Source organism: Drosophila mojavensis, unplaced genomic scaffold, assembly GCF_018153725.1.
Source record: "Drosophila mojavensis isolate 15081-1352.22 unplaced genomic scaffold, ASM1815372v1 contig_74, whole genome shotgun sequence".
Lineage (NCBI taxonomy): Eukaryota > Metazoa > Arthropoda > Insecta > Diptera > Drosophilidae > Drosophila > Drosophila mojavensis.
Genome location: NW_025318899.1, coordinates 17,421,946 through 17,440,425, shown reverse-complemented (window position 1 = coordinate 17,440,425; position 18,480 = coordinate 17,421,946). Strand labels below are relative to the sequence as shown.

At 40.9% G+C, this 18,480-nt stretch overlaps 2 protein-coding genes across 2 annotated transcripts; one reads left to right on the top strand and one right to left on the bottom strand.

Annotated features, from left to right (window-relative positions):
- Positions 1 to 885: 885 nt before the first annotated feature.
- On the top strand, positions 886 to 2,001 carry LOC122757491. The gene is made up of 2 exons (XM_044009751.1): positions 886 to 920; positions 1,085 to 2,001. Exons 1-2 carry the CDS (start codon positions 902 to 904, stop codon positions 1,420 to 1,422), a joined length of 357 nt encoding a protein of 118 aa, XP_043865686.1. The 5' UTR covers positions 886 to 901; the 3' UTR covers positions 1,423 to 2,001.
- A 14,939-nt stretch (positions 2,002 to 16,940) lies between these two features.
- Positions 16,941 to 18,206, bottom strand: LOC26528410. Its single transcript, XM_015162630.3, has 2 exons — positions 17,725 to 18,206; positions 16,941 to 17,650 (listed from the first exon to the last, which is right to left on the bottom strand). Exons 1-2 carry the CDS (start codon positions 17,804 to 17,806, stop codon positions 17,295 to 17,297), a joined length of 438 nt encoding a protein of 145 aa, XP_015018116.1. The 5' UTR covers positions 17,807 to 18,206; the 3' UTR covers positions 16,941 to 17,294.
- Between the last annotated feature and the right edge of the window lie 274 nt (positions 18,207 to 18,480).

Genomic DNA, 18,480 nt, shown 5'->3' with positions numbered 1-18,480 from the left:
AGCGTTTCGATATGATTGTACCATTGACTACAGCTTGAATCGTTTAGTTTGCATTGGTCCAATGGACGTTGTTTGCCAGCATTGTGGCGCATTGAAGTTTGCTGGTGAAACGCCCGGTTTGTGCTGCCTTAGTGGTAAAGTGACATTGCCATTAGTGGTCTCGCCACCAGAGCCATTGCGTTCCCTGCTTTATGGCGAAACACTAGAATCACGACATTTTCTAGCGAACACTCAAAAATACAATGCCTGTTTCCAAATGACTTCATTTGGGGCGGAAATTATTGAAGAACACGGATATAATCCGACATTTAAGGTAATTTACGTTAAAAATTTTATTTTCTTATTTGGGATAATGTAGTTGGTTAGATTTCTGTAAAAAGTGTTTGTAAATCTAACTATAACTATGGCTTTGAATGTAAAGATTCAAGGCCAGATTTGCCATCGCATTGGATCATTGCAACCTATTGAAGATGAACAGCACAAATTCTTGCAAATATACTTCATGGGCAATATGGAAGAGCAACTTGATCGGCGCCAAGAAATCAACACTGCGATGAAAAGAGCAATTCTCCAAGATTTGCAGCAAATGCTTCATGAACATCATGCATTGGTCAAGTTGTTCAAGACCGCTTTAGAGCGCATGCCAAGAGATGACTATAAAATAGTAATCAGAGCAGATAAAAGACCAGCTGGAACACATGAACGCACATTTAATGCTCCAACAATCGATGAAGTGGCAATCCTGATTGTTGGTGAAAGCTTGGAAGCACGCGATATTGTGCTTACACGACGCAGTGCTGCGCAACTACAAAGAATATCTGAAACGCACCGTTCATATGACGCTTTACAATACCCGCTGATGTTTTGGCAAGGAGACGATGGATATCACTTTAATATCAAAATGATAAATCCATTGAATGGTAAGATCAATCGTTGTTTTCATTTTAACTTTATATATACATTTTATTCTGTTTGCTTTTGGTACACAAAAAAAGTTATCACTCTTAATTTAGTAGAGAGTAGCTGTAAGAGTCGTAAACCTATTAGGGGCTCTAAAATACAATTTTTACTGCATTTGTTTCAGGTGAGGAAACTGGCAAGAAGGTTAGTTCTATGAATTATTACGCATATCGTTTGATGATTCGTGAAAATTCTGACAATTATTTGTTGCGATTTCGTCGACTGTTTCAACAATACTGCGTTGACATGTACGTGAAAATCGAAACGGAGCGCCTGACTTTCATCCGTTTGAATCAAGCTAAATTGCGTTCGGAAGAGTATATTCATTTACGCGATGCAATAATTACAGACGGAGATTCTGAAAATGTTGGTCGATTGACTATTTTACCAGCGACATACACAGGTAGCCCGCGTCATATGCATGAATATGCGCAAGATGCCGTACGGCTCACTCAGCGTTAAAGTTGCCATTAAATCTTCAAGCTACTGAACAACCGACATGTAACATTTCAAAACACTCCGCAATGGCCAAAGTTTTAGTAGCATCAAAAATTATCATATGGGACGAATGCACAATGGCGCACAAACGCGCATTAGAAGCACTAGACCGAACATTAAAAGATCTGCGCAATGACTCGAGATGTTTTGGTGGTTCAATGATTTTATTATCTGGCGATTTCCGACAAACACTACCAGTAATTCCAAGATCTACTGCTGCCGACGAAATAAACGCTTGCCTTAAAGCATCAAATCTGTGGCGATATGTAACCAAACTTCAACTGTCTGTAAATATGAGAGTTGCATTGTTGAACGATCTATCTGCTGATGATTTCTCGAAGCAGTTGCTGAATATCGGTAATGGCCGTATTCCTGTTGACGAAAGGAGTGGCTTGATTTCATTTCCTCAAAATTTTTGCAATTTCGTCTCCTCAAAAGATGAGCTTATCAACAAAGTATTTCCGAATATCATTGCTTTCCACAAAAATACTAAATGGTTAAGTGAGCGAGCAATTTTGGCATGCTCACGTGTTGGCAAACCATCCGCATTATTTGTTCTTGCACCTGACCAAAAAACGAAGAATGTCGTTTACCACAAGGTGCTTGAATGAAAATCTGATTAATAAATTAATTAGAGTGTATCCCAACCTGAACATACCTTTTAATCATTTTTTACCTAGAAATAAGGGTAGGGCAATGCAACGCTTGCTGGGACTGCTAGTATAATAATAAAATATAAATATAAAGATAGAAAATAGACAATAGAATAGGCAATAGATATATATAAAAATAGTAACAATATAATAATATAATATAATAATAGATTATACTTATGAAATAGAAAATAGATAATATGGATAATAGAACTTAGAAAATAAATAATTGTAAATATAATAAAAATTAATAATAACCGTATAGAACATATTTTAAAATTAATAGGATATGATATATTAAATTATCTCGTATTTTATAGTATTTTTAAAGTATGTTTCATACCTCCCATTCGGACGCTATGGGCGCTTACTCCCTTCGCTTGCATGATTGCCTTAAAGCTTGCCCCTATCTGGCATCATCTAACGTCCAGCTGGAGCTTTTTGAATAATCTCACTCTTGCAAATTCACTTGAATTTCGTTTGATTGCTGAACCATTAGAGAGGTTTATATATAAAGTGGCTTCGAGTCCGGCGTGCAGCTGCTTATAGAGTTTATAAAGGGCTTACGCCAAATTAGGCCCAGTTTGAAACGTCAACTTCAAAGTAAACAATCGTCGTGGGGGGCGGTGAGTGAGGCGTGGGTTGTGGGGCGTGGTCAGTGCTGCAGGAATGCTAGCAAATAATTGCAATACCTGCAGCTCAGTCAGCTCCCGCAGCCCCTCCCACCCGACCTGACCTGTTTTGTGGTTCGCTGTGTGGTGCTGTTTTTATGCAGCAGCAGCCCGAAGCTAGCAAGAGCCTCCCTGGCCTCCGCCCCCTGCCATCCAGGCCATTAAGGGCGAACAAGGCCACACAAAAACCGAGCGAACAGCGAGGCTTAGGCAAATGCATTCAAAGCAAATAAAAAGCTAATTAAATTAAAAGCTAATTTTAGAGTGAAAGTAAAGCGCAGTAGCTTAACCGCAGCGGCCCATGCCCTGCCCAGAGGAAGGGTATTTCGATTCGAGCAGAAGCCAAATTCCAACTGAATTTGTTTACCAATTTTCTATTTATTAAACATTTCAGAAATGTTGTTCCGTTTTCCTGCTAGAGCATTTAGCTATCGTTCTGGCTGTGTCTTTGGCCTGCGATGCTTTTATTTACCAATTTAAAAAATTAAATTTTATGTATGGGCAAAAATGATATGATAAACGCCACAATATGTTAAATTTATTCTAAAAGTCTTTAGTTTATGGCTCGACGCGCCGTACGAACGACAGTGCCTACAAATTGTGTCCATGGGTCCATGGTCGCATGGTCGCATGGACGACTGTCGTATGCCTCAATAAAATAATGCCCGCTGGGGAACATATGGCAGTGCAGAATTTTATTACGTCGTTTATGGCTTTTCAGCGTTATGATGATAGCGACTGCCGAGCGTGGAGTGGGGTTAGATTGGGCTGGGATGGGCTGCACTGGGTGGGGGGGTAGCTGGTTCCGATGGCCGGCTCGGCCGTGCGCGAATATTTATTGATGTCAACAATGGTGTGTGGGGCGCGAGGGGATCGTGTGGGAGGCGTCACTGAGTGTGGGATGAGCTACGTGCCGGCATTTCCACATTAAAACGCGGTCGGCCGCTATCAACGCGCGTTGATCTAAACGCCTGACACGCCTCGGCGCCCAGCGGCGTGTGACATATGTCGATGGAGGGGCGGCAACCCTTTCGCCCTTGACTTGACGCTCCTACGTACGATAATAATCGGTATGAAGAAAATTACTTAATTTTTTTGTCGTCCCTTACCGCGCGCTCTCTCCCTCTATCTCTCTCTCTCTCTCTCTCTTTCTTCGAGGTTTTTTGTGCTCTCTTATTCCCCGTGCACATTCAGTTGTAAAATTTAGCACGCGACTCATAATTCAAACGACGTCCTTTTGCCTGACTGTTTGGCTTACCTGGGCACAAACACACGTAGCCGTAGCCGTGTTCTGGTCGCCCTCTTTTTGAGAAATTTGTTTATTGCGGCACTTGAGCGAAAGTGGCATCATCTTCCAGCAGCCATTACGAGAGGCTGGATGCTTCGACGTGCCTGCGCCATTTGTTCCTTATCCTTCCGGTTGTCTGCTTGTTTCTGCTTTGCTTTGCAGAAATCGTTCAAGAAATGACAAATAAGACGACGCACACACACACACTCAGAGTCTCTCTCTCCCTCCCTCTCGGTGTCTCACTCTCTCCGTCTCTCTTGCTGTCTTGCCTTAGCCTGTCAACGCTTTGACGCTGGCTTTTGTGCTGCTGTCGCCGTCGCTAAAAGTAAACTAATATTTCATTTGAAAAATATACCAGAAATGTCTTTTGTACATTTATTTTTTGACATGTTGTTTTGTTTTTCACTCGCTTTTCCGCCAGCTCGGCTTCATTGCATAAACGCACGTTCGCAGCCGAAGCGAGTCCTTGACGCCGATGCCGACTCCGCGCTCAGATTTACGAGTATAGAAAACGTTTTCATTTGAATAACAAGCTAACAAATATTTTGGACAGCCTCGTTGCCTGCCTGCTCTTTTCCCAGCCTCATATATATAATAAAGATGAAGATGGAGCTGTGTTGTGACAGCATCTATGAAATATTTGCCTTTGACTCGTATATTTGGGTTAAGCTTTGGCCACTCGGGAATGGGGGGTGAGGGAATGCGAATGGCATTCTTGACTTGATACGTAATTGAAGAAATATGAGCCAAGGAGGCTCACAAAGAAATGAGGCTCACCTTATGAAAAAATGCGATGCACATGGAATAATAAATCGAGAGAGACTACAGATTGATATATATTTTCTAATTTATGATAGTCAAACTGTATATTATTAAATGCAGAATTAGATATTATCAGGTCGTATAAAAATAAAAAGTTGGAAAAGCTAGGAGAACTGTAAGAAAAGCAAAATTATTTTTTTTTTATAATAAAAAACAATTAAAGACAAATAAAGAAAATTAAAAAAAAAATTTAAAAAATAAAGAAAATTAAATTATAAAATTAGGAGAACTGAGAGAAAACAAAAATGATTTTATTGTAATAAGAAATAGTTAATTTAGTTTTTTTTTTTTTGCAGTCTTGTCTTATTTGCAGTCTTGTATAAAACAATAAGCAAATCCTTAAGCTATAATTTATAAAAAAAAATAAAATAAATTGTAGTAAATTATGCATTATAATAATAATAATACATAATATATTTAAAAATGTGAATAAGTTCTATTTAAATATCTCCCCATATATTTAGGATTCTTTATTATTATTTAAAAGTACTCAAGTAATTTTTCTGTTATTATAGCCTTTTTTTTTAATGCAGCCGCCTTACAGTTTTTATAATTGTTCCAAGTCTTTGTCTTTATATGACCTCTTTTGGCCATATAGTTTCTAAAGAGCTGCTAAGCGGTAAACCTAGTGACCGGCCTAACAAGCTCCACATTCCAGCACAAAGCATAGCAAAGGGGGAAAATAGCTCAGCTTTAGTTAAATGCAGCCTTTCAGCAATTTCTGCTCTTATTACGCCTGTGAGCTGCATAAAAGAGTCGTATATTTCCAATATACATATATATATTCAGTATTATAAAAGCAAATTATATGATTCTAATAAATTATTTTACTCAATGTTTACTTAAAAGGCAAAAAACATAAATTGCATTTATAGAACTAGTATAATTTTAATGGGCAGGGTATTTTGCAGTCATGCACTCTCACTCTCCCTCTCTCTCTCTCTCTCTTTCTCTCTCTCACTCATTTGAGGCCTCGTTTCAATTTATAATCAAGCTGCCCAGCGAGCAGTTTGTTTTTTATATGCCTGCATATTCCTTTTTAGCATTTCGCATTATGATGCCCATAATAAACCTACTAAATTCTATTTAACTTTGCTCGGCTTTTGAAAACCAGTAAAACATAATAAAAATGCTTTATAAAGGCGCAGCAAAAAAAAAAAAAAAAAAAAAAAAAAAAAACAAGAAGCAGCACACATAAGAAATAAAATGCAGGCAAATTTTCGCTATGCTCGGCTGGCGTTCATATGTGGCTGATGTGAAAGGCTTTTTTGATATTTTCAGGCAGAAAATTGATGGGGAAAAAACAAGTTTTTAATTAAATTATGTGTGCAGTTGAATGTGAAGTAAAAAACAAGAAAAAAAAAAAACAACACACACACACACAGCCAAAAGGAGCAGAACGAACTGGGAATATTCTCAAACATACGAAAATTATGCGGTTAACGGAACGGACGCACCGCTAGAGCTGAGGGTGAGCTCTAGGTGCTCAAGGGGGCGTGCCAGTTGCCCTTGAGGCAGCACAGTTTCATTAATTTTCCAAAATGTCAACAACTAATCTGCCAATTTGTTCCTGCTTTTCTTACTTTTTTTGTGCGCTATTTTGCTGCAGCAGCTGCGGCTAGAGGTGGGGGTAGGGTAGGTGGGGCTGCTGTGGTTGCCGGTGGGGTATTGGATTAGCAAATTGCTTGTACGCCACAGCATCAAAATCCTGTTTACTTTGTCAACATGTGTTAAGCCAGCAAAATCGAAGACCTAGCCAGCTGGCTGGCCGGCTGATAGGTGGATGGGTGGGTGGTTGGGTGGTTGGCTGGGTTTTGGCAATGCTAGTTGGGTTTGCTACTTAAGCGCGGGCTGCCTTGTCTCAGCGCGGCGATTAGTGTGTCATGACAATATCAAAGCCAATTGATCAGCCGGCCAGCGCATGACACACGCATCCCAGAGACAATGTCAACTTGGTAATTAGTCAAGCGATGCTGCTGATGCAGCAAAACTAAATGCTTGAAATGTAATTGAATGGAAATGAATGATTTAATATACTCACTCAATCACTTGTATGATAATGTATGCATTCGTCACACACAATTTCTCTCTCTTTCTCCTTGTTTTCAATTTCTATTTACACACTTGCGACTCTTTCAAATTGCCCTACACACACACTCAACATGCCCCCCACTCCCCACTCAGCTATTTATAGGCATCGAGTCCTTGAACTCCTACACACACACATATCTCTGTCTATTGACTCGACTGCATTAATGCAGCACTCGAGCCCACCACTCGAACCACTTTACACATGCTAGGTACACCTTGAGCGCCCGCATTCCTCTTGTTTACTCGCTATCGGCCGATTGATAAACCTCAAATATCAGCGTTATGCTATATATAACCCGTTCCACTCACGCGCAGCCCCACCCCGCGCCACCTAGACGAGCACGAATCCTATGGCCTATCGCCGTATGCATACACATATCCCTGGCCGTATCCCTGGCCGTATCGCTGTCTCTACTCCTGCATCGCTGTGGCCGTGTGATATGCGCATTTGTTAAGTGAACTGTAAATACAATTCCACACATGATGCCAGTTCCTGGAGACGTGGCATCAGTTTACACTGTGCAGCGGCACCCATTTCAATTTATGCGATGCCAGCGATAACTCTTTGTGCTGCGCCCTTCGCCCGCTCTCTAAGGGTCGCATGCAAAATATGGAGCTAGAGTCGGAGCTGGAGCTGGAGTTGGGGTTGGAGCTGCACCTTTGGCTGCTGGCATCGATGGCAATTGACGGCGCGTGTTGCCCATCTGTCCGTCTGTCTGTCTGTCTGTCTGTCCGCCTGCATGCTGTTTGGTTCCAGCTCAGACCTTGATCCAATTTTGATGCTGCTTGCAACCCCAACCCCTATGCCCCCTTACTGTTGTTGTTGTTGTAATGCGTCGCAACGGGCGAGCGTCTACATTAAAATAACATTTTTCTATTGGATTGAATGCTTCAACTGTGTCGCGCCAAGCAAAGGGCATGCCTGCTGTGCTCCGGGAGCTGAGCTGGCTTGTAGAGCAGGGGGCGGGGGGCAGAGGCCTGCCCCTTACCCAAGTGGGATATATTTTATTTCATGGGTGTTTAAATTTTAAAATAACAAGCGACGCCAGCGTCGTTCACTGACACGTGGCCATAAGGAGCAGAGCAAGGGGCAGGGAGCAGGAGGCGGAGCAGGAGGGGGCCAAACGACACCAGGTGGGGTTAGAGCGTGTAGCCGCCGTTGGCCATAAAGCTCGTGTTACGAACGCGACTTCTTGCTGTTGTTGTTGTTGCTGTTGTTGTTGTTGTTGCTGTTGTTGTTGTTGTTGTTGGTATTGCCAACGAGTGTGTTATTGTTGTGTGGGAGGCAAGTGTATTTGTTTATTGGCTTCATTGCCGCTGCGTCTACAATTGCATTTGCCATGGGCAACTAAACATTGGTCCTTGAGCCTTTCGTCCCTTTCTGTTTTTTTTTTTTCGCCCTCCCCCTCTCCCTCTACCCGTCTGGGGGAAACAAGCACTTGGCTTGCGTCTAATGCGACTTAAACTTTATGGGCTTATGTAAATTTGGCAGGTGCCCGTGGAGGGCTTTGTTTTTGTTGGTTTTTTATTTTATTTTCTTCTCTGCAGTCGCTTGACAGGCCAAACTGGCATCATATTTAGTAAAGCCAAAAAAAAAAAAAAAATGAGAGCTCTCGCTTCATATATCAAAGCTTTGACGCACTCAACAAGCTATCTGTCTGGTCTGGTCTGCTCTGTTCTACCTCCCAAAGAAGCAACTCTTGATCCGAATCTTTGCAGTATATCTGGGCTAGTGTTCTATATAACTTACCAAATCAACAAAACAATAATATGCATATGAGTTGGCGGAGTCTTGCTCCTGTTTCTCTGCTATATTACGGCTGCTTGTGGCACAGTTTCAGTCATCCATTTCAAGACGCTGAGCCCTGATGCCTTAATATACTCATTTACGAAAGTGAAACGGGTATATGGGCATGGCTTTGTGCAATTTTCGACTGTCTGTCGGATTGTCTATCTAACTGCCCATTCGTCTGTATAAAAGCTAAACATTTGCCACTTTTTAAGGACATTTTGAATCAATTTGCGGTTATCCTCGTCTGATAAGGTCTCAAGATTTTACCGTTGCGCCCAGCAGAGGTACCAGAGGTGTGGAAAATGGGGAAATAGTATATCCCAGAAACAATGTAGTTATAAATAATAGATATTTTGAATATGAAATAGATGCTTAATCCAACCCCAGATCTAAAATATATAACGGACATACATATACATATGTACATATCAAGAAAATTAGAAGAAAAAATTATATTTTCTATAGAATTACTAAATTGCTATTGAGCTCATGTACGACTTTGCCAAAAATGATATATAATATTTTAAATTACACTATTATTATTTTATATTATTATATATCATATTGTTATATACATGCCAATATTAAATACATCAAATCAAAATAATCTATACTGCAATATTTTCTGACAGCACTCAGTCAGCGAATGAGTATTCTGCAGTCTGCAATGCCCGATTGCAACATTGTTGTGTTGATTTGGTCCAAGACCCCAATGGCTGGCCTAGGCCTGGGAGTTGGGCGCAGAGCTGAGCTGTGTGGAAAGCGTTTGAGAAATGGCAAAGTAGCTTTTCCCGGCGCACTTTTGTTGACTGAGCGACCTTTTATGTAAATGCCGCAGCCATATGCATTCGCTTGTAAATCCGCAGCTGTTGTCAGTCGCAGTGGCCATTAGTCAGAGGAAGCTGCGCTGCAGAAGTGGCCCACAGCTCTCGCTGGCGCTAAGACCATTAAATGCAACAGCTCAAAGTTTGCCACGACGCGTCGGCTGACTTTCTTTCTGACTGATTCGCAGTGGCTCGAAATGAGGTGGTGGTTTGTGCCCCGAAGCGGAAATGCTTGCACAATGCCAAATGCCGACACGCGCACAGGATTTGCTGTCACTGACACCCGCTCACCCCCATGCCCTGATGCCCGCTCACCCTCTCTCATACAGCTCCCATCCCTGGAGTGTCTGGGCCTCAGCTGCAGCTGGCAACCCCGAGAGCTGCTGCTTCTTCTTCGGCCTCTTCTCGTTGCATAATTATCAATGTGCGCTCTAATGAAGGCGCCGGCATAAAATATGACGAAGGACATGTGCCGGCCGTCCAGCTCGCTGGATTTATAGGCCTAAGCAAACAGCGCGTCTGTCCGAGCTTCAATTTGCCATGGCGCCTGCCAAAAGTTTGACGCTCTTACGCAATTTTTCTTGGCCCATTATGTTTATTATTGTCTTAGCGCGGGGCAGTGGGCACTGGGATCAGCCGTGCATTATGCTTATTGCTCAGTTCGCATCCCCTTTTCGTATTCTCTCACTTCTTCTTTTTCTTTGGGTGACTCGCTCTTAAATGTTTGCACACAAGCGCGTTTATGGGCGCAGCTTCCTGCCGTTTGCATTCATAATCCTAATGGAATTGATTTCCGTACTGATCTCTGCGTTGAATGGTCGGATAATGTAGGAAAAGTGCCACTGCTGCGGTTAGTCGACTAGACAAAAGCTGACGACCATATGCCAGACACTTTGTATGTGGCCAAGGGTCGCGACTTGGCTTTCGCTTCTCCCATCGATTTTGTTTGGGGCAATAAATGAGTGCGTATAAATCAAGCGAATGCTTATTATATTCATGCAGTTTTAATGAGTTTTTCCACAGCCGCCTGCTGCTTAGGCCTTTCACTCTCGCCCCCCTCTCTTTGTCTGTGTGGGTGTCTGCTGCTGAATGCGTGCTCTTGGTTATGAGCAGGAGTTTTATCCTTTTAGACACATGTCCTGTCCGCCGAGGTCAACGAACGGATGACTGAGAGCATAAACAGAGGGACGTATTGGCAGAAATTGTCAGGCTGCTGGCCAGACACATGATGCACATGTATTTATTCCTTTAAGAGAATTTACAGTTTAAAGAGAAGTCAAATTTGTTTAACTTCTCCCACAGGCAATTGCCAGCTCAGCTTATTGGATAATGAAACCTAATTTTATGCTCAAAATAAACACATTACAATTATATCTAGACTAGAGCTTGGCTAACTGTTTGCCTACCTCAAACTCCAACTAAGTACGGTTAGTTCTTTAATTAACAACTTTTGGCCAAAGCAAGGTGACCCAAAATACACACACACACACACGTGCAAATAACTAAAACTATTTATTTAGCAACCGAAAATGTCAACAGTGCAAAAGAAATTAAGGTTTAGAATATTAACTTGGCCCAAGCAGACTTTTGGACAGGGCTAAACACAATAATTTGCCTTTAATTTGACAGTTTCCACATCAAATGAACATCCTGGCTGGCTGGCTGGCTGGCAGCCAGGGCACAGAGTTGCGGGCCAGGCCAATAATTTCACTTGAAATAGATGCATACGTAGAGGCAAATGAAATTTCAAAGCTGCGACATATCAATAAAGGAGGCAGCTTCTCTACAGTCCACACAGAGGGAGAGAGAGGGAGAGTGAGAGAGAGAGCAACCCTTTCCCCATAAACAAAAACAAGAAACTATTCACATTTGGGGCAATCGTCATTAGCAGCAACCGAGGCCACAGCAGCCAAGCCAAATGAGCTCTCGGGCATCGAATGGGGCCGGGATCCATCCATTCCGAGCCCATTCCGAATGAATGAATGCCGGCATTCAACATTGTCCCGTGTCATTCACTTTGCGGCTTTTCGGTAGGGGCAATGCCAATGCACCGCATTCGGGGCGTGGCCAGCTACGGATTTTCAGTTTCAGTTTCAGTTTCAGTTTCAGTTACGGGTTTCGGTTGCGGGCTTGGGCTCTGTGCTCTGGGCTCTTTGGCAGGACCAAAAAATATTTGCCGCCATCCTGGTCCTGGCTGCCTTGGTGACAATTGAAAATCCAATAAAGGTCGGTCCTCCGGTCCTGTTGTCCCTTGGCTGCAGCTATTTTAATTTAAACGAGGCTGCCGCCTAATCACAAAACCGGCGTCATTCTAAACCTCCGCCCCCCTGCGGAACGATGACCCCCCCACCCCCTTACGCCACAATACGCATCCTGTGTGGCCAAAATATTGAAGTAATGAACTTGCTTTATGTCAGGTCTGAGCGCTTTGTGGGCTCCATCAAAATGCCACTAAACTGGAAGCATCGAGGGCGGCCCAGGACTCGCACTTTGTGCTAATGGCCACATAAATTTTGCTCTCTGCCATAATTTTTGATTACATGGGCGTGGTCGAAGAAGGCGTGGTCCTTGGCGTAAGCAAGCAACAATAAAATAATAGTGCACTCTAGTTTAACAAGTGGGTTTCTTGGAAATGGGATATGAGCATTTGAGTAAGAGAGAGAGAGAGAGAGAGAGAGGCAGATTGAGAGAGAGCGATTGAGAGATAGATTGAGAGAGAGAGATAGAGAGAGATAGACAGAGAGTGTGAGAGAAATTTCACAGACAAATATTCTATTTTGATATAAAATATATTACCCTGAAGACGAACCTTAACCCATAATAAATCAAATAATATCACTGATTTTTCCTTGCTCTCCTTTATCATTCAATCCTGTCATTCTTACCATTCATTGACCTTAAGCATGTATTCAAATTAATATGCAATTGCCTATTAGATAGCGGGACATTAATCTTCAAATATTTCATCCAGCAAAAATTAAATAGAAAATAAAATAAAAATTAAAATAAAATAAAAATAAAATAATTTGAATCGAGACCAAAAACTTACCATGGCTTAAGTCTCCAGTCAGGCACAAATCAGTTTCAGCAATTCAAATTTTTTGGCATTTGCCTTGGTCAATTGTGTTTGTTTTCACTGTGCTGCCAAATGCTTAAACTCTGGCCGAGCCATGGCTGAAAATTAGAGAAGGCCTTGATTGAAATGCGGGAACGGCAAGGCCCAGTGGCTGCTGCTCCACTTGGCTTGGCCCCACTGCACACATGTCACCGGGTCTTTCGACAGCTTTTTGCCCAGTTGGGCACTCAGATTAGGCAGGTGAGGGAGGGTTGATGCAAGTGGTGACTGGTGCAAGTGGATCAGTAACAAGTCTCACGACAGCAACACCTACGCACTGTCAGCCACACAATGGGCAACATACCACAAAACAAGTGTTGGGCAGTTAAGTTTTTGCCTCGAAAAGGATGGCTGTGTGTGTGTGTGCGAGAGTGTGCATATGTGTGTGTGTGTGATTGTGTGTAGTTACTGTTTCAGGCCCTGGTGTCAAATGCAAAACCGGATGCGGAAATGCAGGCAGCCGGAGACGAAAAGAGCGAACGACAGACAGACAGGACAACAGCCGGCAGCTAGCCTGGACGCACAGATCCAGCCAGTCAGGCGGGCAGACAAATCAGCTTTGCTCACACACACACACACGCACATACGGACACACATATTCGCTGGGACAGACGCACAGTTGAGTGATTTTTCGATTATCATTTGCACGCCTTGGGTGACAAATCAAATGCTCAGCAAGTGCACTGAAGCTTCTCTGAGGCCCTCATCTGGGTCTGCCAGCTTGGCCAATCACTCGATGTGGCTGTTGTTGTTGTTGTTATTTTTCCCCAGTTGCTGTGCTACTATGTAAGTGGACTGGTTAAGTTTTACAGGTGTTTATAGCCAAAAACCCTCTGAGTTATCAAAGCAAAATTTTGTGTGTGATTTGTAGCGAAAAGTTTGCAAAACACTTACTAATCTAACCAGGATAGGCATGCTGTTGATGAGGCACAGTATTTAAAGTCTTTTTCCATTAGATATATTCGTATAACATTGCAAAAAATAAAAGGGGAAATATTAAATAATTTTCAAGTTCAATTTGATTTAAAATATTAATAAATAAATATATTTTAGTTAGTTTGTGTTAAGTAAAATATATTAAAATAATATTTCATAAATTTCTCCGACTTTTACATAATATAATCTTTTTATATAAAATTTATTTAATTTTCAATTTTAACCTCAAGTTATTCCAACTAAATATGTTTGAAATAAATATACGTATTATATATGAATATTAATAAATATAATAATAATATTAATAATAAATATATATAATAATAATAAATAAATATGTTTAAGTTAATTTGTATTAAGTAAATTATATTATAATAATATTTCATTAATATCTGCGACTTTCCAATTTTTTAATTAATATAATTTTTAAAAATAAATAAAAATAAATACAAACTTTATTTAATTTATGTTTTAGCTAAATATTTTATTTATATATGAATATTTGCAAAGCTCACAAATTTTCCCCCTGATTGTTCTCAATTCTGTTTACAGAATTTCAGCTGTTTAAATAGTAATTAGAAATTGCCTTTGGGTTTTAATTTCCCATATATTCTCATAGATTTGTTTTCACTATATTTCTCTTATTTTCCAATTAGAAACATTCTAACAAAATACCAAAAAAAAAAAAGATCTTTTTATATAATATTCAAATTAAATTTTGTGTAATTGAAAATAATTACAAATAAATATGTTTAAGTTAATTGGTATGAAATGAGTAGTATTACAATAATATTTCATAAATAGTGCACATATTGAGCTCAACTCTAGTCACACAAATTGAGCTATTCAAATAGCAATTTCGACTTGCCTTTGGGCTTAATTTTCACATATATTTGCCTATGCTGGGGCCCAGCGTATAATCATTGTAGTTTGTAGTTGAAGTTCCCTTGTACAACATGACGTATGCGCGTTATTAATGCGCCCAGCATAAATAGCCATGCAATTTATATGCGCATTTTATGACAGTGCACATATGCATATGCAAATGCAGTTGCATCTGTCTCCCAGCCAGCGTGCGTGTGTGTGAGTGTGTGTGTGTGTGTGTCTGTGTGTGTCTGTGTGTGTTTGTTGATTTTAATTACAAGCCTTGCATTGGTCGGCTATGCTAGGGCAGCATTACTCAGGGCTTGGCTGGGCTTGGCTGGGCTTGGCTTCTATTGAAATGTACGATTTTAATTGCACTGCGAAGGCAAGCCAAGGACAACGTTTATAGCTGATGGATTTTGTTGATTGTAGGCAAAGAGACGATTGACAAATTAAATTGCTTATTGATGAGCGGTTGCCCTATCACCCTCTCTCTCTCTCTCTCTCTCTCTCTCTCTCTCACTCCCACACTCTCCTTTTGTGTGTATAGAGTCGAAATTGCATACGTCGACTGCTTTTAGGCGTCGGCAGAGTCGCAGTCGATGTTCTCCATGAAAATGAAATAAGTGCATAATGGAAATTTACGAAAGCCAATTTGGTAATAATTTAAATTGAATATTTATGTTGTTCTTGGCCATGCATACATATGCGCGTGTGTGAGTGTGGCACTTCATTTAAAATCAACTGCGGGCATTGTGAGCAGCTATCGGAGCAAGCGAGATGAAGCGAGAGTCATGCATAGTACATTAGTTTTGAGTGCGCTGCCTATTTGCATATGTGTATTTGTCTTTTGCCAATGAATTTCTAAAACACACACACGCACACACTCACACAGGCACAGCGTGGCTGGCTGAAGTTCGACTTCGTGCCCTGTCAAAACTTCAACTGTCAAAACACTGATGAGAGATCCATTTAAATTAGAGCTTTGTTTGTATTGCATTAAGAACAGGCAAATTTGCAATGTCTCTGTTTATCCATACACACATATATAAAAAGTTACATATATTTGCAGCTGGAATATACATATGTATATCTATAAGAACCATTAAGGCCATATACATCTGCATTCGTCGAGTGGCTAAGTGGCCAGAAAAATTGATGCCACATTATCTCAAATGGTTTATGAACTCAGTTGAGCATGCAAATATTTCACATACGACACGTTTGCCTAGCACAAACACACACATATTGCATAAATATACAAATGTACCGAAGGAAAACACTTTGGCAGTTGACAAAAATTCACCAGCAAATTGCCACAAAATATCTTTGAGCATTGTAAATGAATGCAATCTTCGATACTTTTACGGCTAAATCACTTTTAATGCACATGCAGTTGACGCGCTGCCAGGCAACATTCAACATTTCAGCATTCGAATCGATAAACTTTGATTTCGCAATGTGAGAATCATTTGCCTAAAATACTTTCGGATTTTCATCGCAGAGCTGAGAGAGTGAAGTGCAGGATTTTTGCGATAATTAAAATGCAGTTGAAGTGCTCGGGCAAATATTATTGAATGGAGAAGGGGAGGGGGAAAAGGGCGAACAAATAAGCTAAAGAGCATAAGAAATTGCAAGAAACATATTGCCATTTCAGATAGACTCTAGTTTTATTTGAAAACTATATGAATGCAATTACTTATGGATAAGCTCATATGTGGAAAGGTATGGGGTATACTCTTTGATGAAGAAGAACTTCTAGAAGTCCTAGAAACTCATCGAGCATATATAGTAAGAAGAATTATATGTCTCGTATATATCTGTTTTATCTGTCTGTGTTAACTTTTCCCATGTTCCTATGTACCTCTGCGTTTAGTTTGAGCTAATAAATATCATATCAACTTAGGCTACTCATCGTATATCGTTTATAATATTTAGTATCCAATATTTTATTATTGAAGTATTGCGTATAGTATCACATATAATAATAGTCTTCATTGTATCATTCATATCATATATGATATATGTCATGTATAATATCGCATATATAGTATATACCATATGAAATGGCCTAGGTATATAAGGATATCAAATAATGTATTATATATACTATAATAAATATTTATGCATGACGTATATAGTATTTGGTATATGCTGCATTTAGTATCGTTTATCGTAAATAATATATATTGTATACCACAATATTCTATGTAGTATTATTTATCACTTACGATATATATCGTGTATAATCTTGTATATATAGCATATATATATCGTATATCATAGCCTGGTCATCCTTTATTTACCTGCATATTCTTAATCATGCTGATTCTATCGCAGTTTACCTCTCCAGCCTATTCAATTAAAACTTAAAATGAACTCAAACTCTTCCTTATTTAGTTGCTTCTTATACAAATTCCAGTTAATACAAATTCTTCAGAATAGGCACAATAAAAACGATAAAGTGAAAGATTCGATTAACATTATTCAATTCCCAAACAAACGCAGACCCATTCCGCCAGTTCGCCTCAATTGTCCATTAATACAGTCTGGGGCACGAAATCAATGGCTGATCAATTTGAAATATGCAGCAGGGCTAACACGTGCCGGGCTCCTCATGGCGCCAAATTGTCAACTGAGCTACCTGACCTCAGACCGCTTGCTGGCCCGGGTCAACTCAAATATCCATCAGCAGCTTAACACCTCCGAGCCCTAAGCCAGGCTATAACTTCTGCTCCATTTAGCAGCCGCTCCATTACGAATTCTAAGCAATTTCCTTATCAGCTTAGATAAAATCGTGGCCGGCAGTGATGCGTTGCGAATCCCGTCAGTCCCGCCAGACCAGCCATACAATAATAATTAGCATAGGGCCAACGAACCACTTCAGAATTCGAAAGTTTATCATTTCGGGCGAACGTATTGCTGCCACTTATCGTCATCATCAACGGCAGCAGGAACTTCATCATTGCCTTCCTTGTTGGCGTACAGAATTCATAACTTTGGTGAATATTATTAAAATATGTACGGCTGGTCGCTGTGAATGACTCCATGGAAGTGCTCTCTGTCTCTCTGCCCCCTAGTTCCAGGCTCCTGCCCTCTGCTGTCCTGCGCTGTCCTGTCTGCGGCAATTGTTGAGCTGGAAGCAATCAAAAATGTTGATAAAATAATTTCAAATTCCATTTATATCCTTAAGGACAATTTGGCATTCACCGGTACTAATAATATTATCGAAGCCGCATCCTCGCTGTTTGGGAACCTGTCCTGCGGCGCATTTCCTTTCGCTTCCTGGCATCGCTGGCGCTTTCGCAATTTGTCAGCAATTGAAATTCACCAAACATTTTTGAATTTGTTTGGCCGCGATTTCAGCTCGAGCCTCGCGTTCGGGTCTCGGTTTCATGGTTTCATGCCCAGCAGGCACATTTTGCATTTCTCTGTCCCATTCATCGATTGCCTTGGCGTTTGTCCTCCTGTCGCTTGTCGCAGTTGCTGCCGTTGCTGGTTGCTGGTTGTCGCTGTCATTGCATCTCGCCCGCTGCCGTTTGGCTGTCTGTGTGTGTAGCTCGCCTCTTGCCGCTGTGGCAGCCACGGCACCCACTGTTTTGATTTTTATCCACAGCGTGAATATGCAAATTGCCAATGAAACCAACAGCCACCAGCACCCAGTCACCAACCACCAACCAGGCAGCCACTTCACAAGCTCCAATTGTTGCCAGAATTCTCTCAGCTTGCTGCTCTAAAAGCTTTTTGGCCAAATGCTTTTCGGCCAGTCAGAGCCAATCAAACTTGCAGTCTGACAATTTTTAGTACAGGCCCTAGGTAGCTGCCCTCCGGCATATTCAATGTGACCAAATTAGAGGAGGCCATTCAATCTAAATGGAAATTTTGAATTATGCCCAAAGTGAACAATGAGTAAATTAAGAAATCAATGAGCAGGGTAACTCCATGAGTTTTAATAACTTTTGTAAA

Bases quoted from the DNA above. Each gene is read 5' to 3' on its own strand.
- LOC26528410 (XM_015162630.3), bottom strand. From the start codon at position 17,806: ATGCCAGGAAGCGAAAGGAAATGCGCCGCAGGACAGGTTCCCAAACAG. The intron at 17,651-17,724 runs GTGAATGCCAAA...GATTGCTTCCAG, and splicing joins CGATAATATTATTAGTACCG to CTCAACAATTGCCGCAGACA.